Source organism: Psammomys obesus, unplaced genomic scaffold, assembly GCF_907164565.1.
Source record: "Psammomys obesus unplaced genomic scaffold, mPsaObe1.curated_primary_1811, whole genome shotgun sequence".
Classification (NCBI taxonomy): domain Eukaryota; kingdom Metazoa; phylum Chordata; class Mammalia; order Rodentia; family Muridae; genus Psammomys; species Psammomys obesus.
This window is the reverse complement of record NW_026596039.1, coordinates 5041517-5048317: the sequence shown is the minus strand read 5'-3', so window position 1 is coordinate 5048317 and position 6801 is coordinate 5041517. Positions and strand designations below refer to the sequence as shown.

The 6801-nt window shown below is 40.0% G+C and overlaps 1 protein-coding gene across 4 annotated transcripts in view; it reads left to right on the top strand.

Annotated features, from left to right (window-relative positions):
* Positions 1–6801, top strand: part of Arhgef12 (Rho guanine nucleotide exchange factor 12) — a 131350-nt gene that overhangs the window by 74889 nt on the left and 49660 nt on the right. For all 4 annotated transcript variants that reach the window (XM_055621723.1, XM_055621724.1, XM_055621722.1 and 1 more), the window contains one exon: positions 6280–6354. In XM_055621723.1, the coding sequence (XP_055477698.1) occupies positions 6280–6354 (75 nt within the window). The remainder of the gene's footprint in view (positions 1–6279; positions 6355–6801) is intronic.

The window sequence follows — 6801 nt, the reverse complement described above, 5'->3', positions numbered from 1 at the left end:
TTATTATTATTATTATTATTATTATTATTATTATTATTATTATTATTATTTGTTTTGTTTTACATTCATTGATTTGGATGGGAGCTCTTGTGCCATGGTATACATATAGAGGTCAGAGGACAATTTATCAAGCGGGTTCCAGGAACTCCGGTTGTCAGGCTTGGTGGCAAGTGCCTTTATCCACTGAGCCAAAGAAGGGCACCCCTTTCTTTAGTAATGTGTATTCACAATGTTGTCTTTTAGAGTAAAGGTTTTTATATAGCAATTTGATGAACAGAAGTTCTGAACACTTTTTTACGTGTTCTAGAGGTCACTTTTCCCTCAGGCATTCATTGCCAGTTGTTTCTTGTAGGGATGGAATTTCCCAACAGGCTTCCTGTTTGTGGATAGAGAAGCTAATGCTTGTGCTTTTTTGCTCAAATGAGAAGCCAACTGTTGGTATCTTTAAGAGCATGTTAATATTCCAGTTGTGGTCAGAGTGACTCAGTCTTCAGTCATGAGGCACTTTGCCATTACAAAGAGAAGCAGCCTTTATCTTGTTAGATTCAGTCACTAGCCTGACTTTCCTGACAGTTCGATCCTGATTCTCACAGAAACTACCAGATGAATATGGGTATTTGTTCATTTGTAAGGTTGAATATGATGTAGAAACATAGTTTCATGAATATTAAAAGCTAAACCAGGTCAAGCATGGTAGCACATAAACTTTAATCCCAGTTCTTGGAAGACAGAGGCAGGAGGATCTCTGTGAGTTACAGACTGGCATGGTCTACATAGAGAATTCCAGGTTAGCCAGGGCTGCATACTGTCTCCTAAACAAAAAAGAAAAAGGCCATCAGCATTGCTTATCCAGTATTGTTTTATACACAGTTCTGGTGATGGATGGGGAGACAGGTCGCCCCCTTTAAGAGCGATGAGGTCATAGGCTGAGGCAGTGTTTTGTATCCATGGGCTCTGAACTCCACTTAGTAAGTGGAGACTTAATGTTTTTAAGACAAGCACAGGACATTAGGTGCATTGTGTGCAGAAGAGGTGCTACAGCTCATGCCTATGCGCGCACGAGTGCTGGTGAGCAGTTTAATGTTTCTTTGTTGCTAAAGATGATGGGGGAAACTGAGGCCTGTGCTCTAAGCTATCATCTAGGCTACCTTTGAGGCCTGGTTCACAGATTCAGTTTCTTAAGCAAAGAAAATTTGAGAACTTTTTTTTTTGAAAGATAACAGGATTTTAAATTTTCAGTTTTCAAGGAAAATTATAATAGGTAATATTGATCAAGCAGTATAACAGCGCTGGTAAATTTTAGCATTTTTATATTAGTTGACTCTGATGACATCTTTGAGGAGTGTTGCCACTGCACTTCACAAAAGAAAAAAATGTGAGGCCAAAGGGAGGTTGCTGGCTTGCCCACCTTATTCAGGTACTGGGTGATTTGTCTCCACCCAGCTCCACAGGACTAAGCCTCTAAATGTGCACAAGGAACTGACACATGAGAATGAGAACATGGCTTTTTTTTTTTTTTTTTTTTTTTTTTTTTAAGAGTGAAGGTTTTAGAGTAACATGGATTGGGAATGAAACACTGGAGATGAAATGAGACAGACTGAAGGGCAGGTGTGTGAAGGCTCTCCCACTTGTCCTAGCAGCACTGTTCTGGGCACTGTCTGCTTTAACAAGTACATAGAAAGGAGCACCATCAGAAACATTGGTGTAGAAGACAAGTTGGAATAAAGAAACAGGGATATGGTTAAAAAAAAAAAAAAAAGGAGACTGGCTTAGTCGGAATTTCTGTGTGTTGAGTGGTTAACAGTTACCATTTAGTGAATGCCTATTCTGTGCCAGGGGTTATAGTAATGCTTTGAGATACTCTTTTTATTTAGATAAAGAAACTAGGACCAAATAACTAACTATGGTAAAACCCTGAGAAACGATATAGTCCAGACTTACTACTGAACACATGGCAAACTTGTTTATTTCCCACAAGTGTCAGTTTTCTGCTAAAGCAGTTCATGGATTTCCAAATTCCTTTGGATTGTACCGAAGTAAGTTTGAAAGGATCTTTTGAGTAAGCATTTTTGGCTTCTAAAATGTATTCTGTGTGTGTGTGTCTGTCTGGTGGGCACACATACTAATGTGTGCATATGGGTGCATAAAAGCCAGAAATTATCATGGGGGGGGGTTCTTTCTTAAATCACTGTCCATCTTATTTTTGGAGACAGTCTTTCACTGAACCAGGATCTTACCAACTGGCTAGTCTGGCCAGTCAGTGAGTTCCCAGGATCTGTTTGCCTTGCCTCCCAGGACCAGGGTTACAGGTAACCTGTGCCCGGCTTTTACATAGATGCTAGGCTGGCCTTTGTGAATTCATATTCACCTCTCTGGTTATGGAGCAAGAACTTGCCTCACTGAGCCATTTCCCCAGCCTTCTTCTCAATTTATAAAATAATCTGTTAGTATTCATGAGTTTAAAAATACCACTGTTGCTCAGTGTGGTGAAGATATAAAAGAATGTTACAAGCCAGTTTTCTCAGAAGTGGCTTGCACATCATCTACAATTTGAGCTTCTGTCCCTGGTTTTCATTGTTTTAAATTTCTCTTGAAAAGTTCCTCAGAAAGGCTACTCAAACTGTATAGAAGTTCATCGAGATGGATAGGCTTTGGGTCTACTTAATCTTGATACATGATTTTATTTGCAAGGTTTTATAATAAAATTTCAGTAAATAAAAAAATTATCAAGATGTATTTAAAAATAGAGAGTTTAATGAGTCCTATCACACCCTCATAATCCAGTCTCAGCTCAAACTTGTCTGTGACACCAGGCCCTCACAGTTAACACTATTTCATTAATGCTGCTTCAAGAGGTAAAATACTCTGAAATAGAACTTTAGTCTTTTCAAAACCTTATGAATTAGTATTTTCCTAACACATACTTTGATTACTCTAATTGTCTTATAAGGATCCTTTGTATTTTATTTGGTTGTTTTGTGTTTCCGGGGAACAAACCCTGGGCTGTGGAGCTAGATCCCCACTGTATATACATCCCCAGTCCTGACTTGTTTATTTGAGTCAAGATTCAGGCAAGGTCTTTATTAGCCTTTATAGGTGATAATTTATCACTCTTTCTTCCCTTCTCCTCCCTCCCCTCCCCTCCTTTTCTTGATATCTTTATTTCCTGAAAACTTAAAGTTAGATCTAGAATCTTGGTCAGATTAAAGTTTGATAGTTATTGCTGACAAAGACGATTCATGGGTAATACTGGATGGATCTCATCCTGTCATTCCAGGAGGTGAGTTAAGGTGTTAATAATGCTTGAGGTTTTGTTTTGTTTTTTTTCTCTTTTTTTCATTAAAAAGTTCCCTGCCAATCTGTTGTGTAATTCTTTTACATCCCTCTCAGGGTCAAAATGCATAGATCCCTTATTCAATTGGGTGTTTCAAAAGCATATTATAGTTTCATCTCCTTTCTGTGTTTAGTAGCTGGAAAGACTTCCATTTAGTAACCCTAAAAATGTAGCTTGCATAGGAAATGCGACATTGTGACACTTTTCCTGCAGACATTGTTTCTGTTCACCCCCTACAGAGAGGGCAGAGACAAGCCAGAGATGATTCCATCCAAGGCCTGGTTGGTGAATCAGTTTATTGAGTCTGCTTACAGGACATTGGGTGACTCAGGCAGTTTAATCACCAAAAGCCTGCTCCTGCCTGCCTGATGACTCAAGATGGCTACATTATGGCTGTCCTCTGCAAAGCTTGCAAGCGGTGACACCACAAAGAGTTATGCCTGTGACCCAGCAATTTGTTTTTTCCTGATAATATCCTCATGCGAAGGCTCTGGAGTCCTGTCAATTTCTGCTGAGTTTCTTGAGTCTCCTTAGTGTCCCTGCTCCCTCCAGGATGGATATTTCTGTTTGAGGAAGTAACTACATCAAAGGCAGAATAAATATTTCTCCTTTTTTTTTTTATTTTTTTTTCAAAGAGTATATATTCTCTGTGTGTGTGGTTGTGTGTGTGTGTTTTTTTTTAAACACACTGATTTTTTTTTTTAATTCTTTAAAACCTGAACTTTTGGTTCAAGTAAATAGAAGGCACGGAGGCACACACAGTATAGTGAAGACATGACTGATGAGAAGACAGTCTCATCCTCATTTATAGTTTCACCAAAATCATCCACACCAGAATTATCTTCTTTATTACACTTTATTCACTTTGTATCTCAGCTGTAGCCCCCTCCCTCGTCCCCATCCAATCCTGCCCTCCCTCCCTCTTCTCCTCCCATGTCTCTCTCCCAGTCCACTGATAGGGGAGGTCCTCCTCCCCTTCCATCTGACCCTAGGCTATCAGGTCTCATCAGGACTGTCTGCATTGTCTTTCTCTGTGGCCTGGTAAGGCTGCCCCTACCCCTCAGGGGGAGGTGATCAAAGAACCAGCCACTGAGTTCATGTCAGAGGCAGCCCCTGTTCCCCTTACTAGGGAACCCACTTAGAGACTGAGCTGCCATGGACTACATCTGTTCAAGGGGTCCTAGGTTATCTCCATGAATGGCCCTTGATTGTAGTATCAGTCTCATAAAAGACCTCTGTGGCCAGATATTTTGGTTCTGTTGCTCTCCTTGTGGAGCTCCAGTCCTCTCCAGGTCTTTCTAGCTCCCCCTTCTTTCATAAGATTCCCTGCACTCTGCCCAAAGTCTGACTGTAAGTCTCAGCATCTGCTTTAATACCCTGCTGGGTAGAGTTTTTCAGAGGCCCTCTGTGGTAGGCTCCTGTGTGTGTCCTATTTTCTCCATCTTCTGATGTCTATCCTGTTTGCTTTTCTGAATGAGGATTGAGTATCTTACCCAGGGTCCTCCTTGCTTAGCTTCTTTAGGTGTACAGATTTTAATATGTTTATCCTATATTGTGTGTCTAATATCCACTTATAAGTGAGTATATACCATGTGTATCTTTTTGCTTCTGGGTTACCTCAGGATGATCTTTTCTAGTTTTCACCATTTGAATGCAAATTTCATGATTTCCTTGTTTTTAATTGCTGAGTAGTATTCCATTGTGTAGATGTACCACAATTTTTGTATCTATTCCTCAGTTAAGGGGCATCTGGGTTGTTTCCAGATTCAGGCTGTTATGAATAAAGCTGCTATGAACACGTTTGAGCAAATGTCCTTATTGTATACTTGAGCATCTTTTGGATATATGCCTAGGATATATGCTAGATCTTGAGGAAGCGCTATTCCTAATTGAGGAAGCGCCAGATTGATTTCCAAAGTGGTTGTACAAGTTAACATACCCACCAGCAATGGAGGAGGGTTCCCCTTTCTCCACAACCTCTCCAGCATGTGTTGTTACTTGAGTTTTTGATCTTAGCCATTCTACTGGGAGTAAGGTGAAATCTCAGGGTCGTTTTGAGTTGCATTTCCCTGATGACTTAGGATACTGAACATTTCTTTGTTTCTCTGCTATTCAGTATTCCTCTATTGAGAATTCTCTGTTTTGCTCTGTACCCTATTTTTTAATTGGATTACTTGGTTTGTTGCTGTTTAACTTCTTGAGTTCTTCATATATTCTGGATATTAGCCTTCTGTCAGATATAGGGTTGGTGAAGTCCTTTCCCAGTTTGTTGGCTGTCATTTTGTTCTGTTGTCCTTTGCTTTACAGAAGCTTTTCAGTTTCATGAGGTCCCATTTATTATTGAGACAGGTTTCTCTGTGTAGCCCTGGCTGTCCTGGAACTCCCTGTGTAGACCAGGCTGTCCTCAAACTCAGCCATCCACCTGCCTCTGCCTATCAAGTGCTGGGACAGTCTATATTCTTAAGAAACTCCAAAGATGACCAGTGAGAGGAGTGTGAGTGTGTTTGTAATACTTTTGAACTCATAGATGCTAATGTGAACCATCAATTCTAATGTGAGTAGTTTGGTTTTTGTTACCGGGAGAGGGGAAGAGATAGTTTAATAAGATAAGACTCTAAGAAAGATGATAAAGTTGAGTTTTATTTGAAATAATGAGTGTGAGGTATGGAATATGCCTGTTTATAGCTATGAAAAGGGAAAGTTGTCCCCAGGGTAAAGATTAGATGAAATGGTTTCATTAAGTATATTGTTTTCAGTATTAAATGGAAAAGCTGACTAGTGGCAGAAATAAGAGTGACAGCTTCGTATTTTATGAAGGATAGGTAGTTTTAAACATACGTAAAAAACATAGAACTTTCCCCCCTTGCACATCAATTCTCTGTGCTTTCATCCCGTGCTTACTGAAAAGAATTAATACATGTGTGTATGTCTTCTCTTCTCATTAGAGTCCCAAGAGTAGCCTGAAAGAAAGGATTTATCTAGAGGAAACCCCAGAGAAAAGTGAAGGACTTCAGGACACTGTGAGTATGAATCCATGCAGTGCGCGTCCCCTTTGCTTTTGAGAGTGAACACAGTATGTGACACACGTACTGACAAGTGCTGCACAGTTGAGCTATGTCTCCTTTACCTGTCCTTGTTTCAAGATGTGCTCCGAGGATCTCGTGCTGTGTGGGAGAGAGGGTATGGGACAAAACAAAACTAGTTTATTAGACGAATTTAGGAAAGATTTGAGTAAGTAGAAAAGTATTCCATAACATTTTTTTTTTTTTTTATGGCAAAATATGTCATAAACTTTGCCATTAACTTTTTTGTTTGTTTTTTTGTTTTTCCAGACAGGGTTTCTCTGTGTAGCCCTGGCTGTCGTGGAGCTCGCTCAGAGTTCTGCCTACCTGAGTGCTGGGATTAACAACATGCCCCACTACTGCCTGCATACTAGCTATTTTTACTGTGTGTGTGTGTGTGTGTGT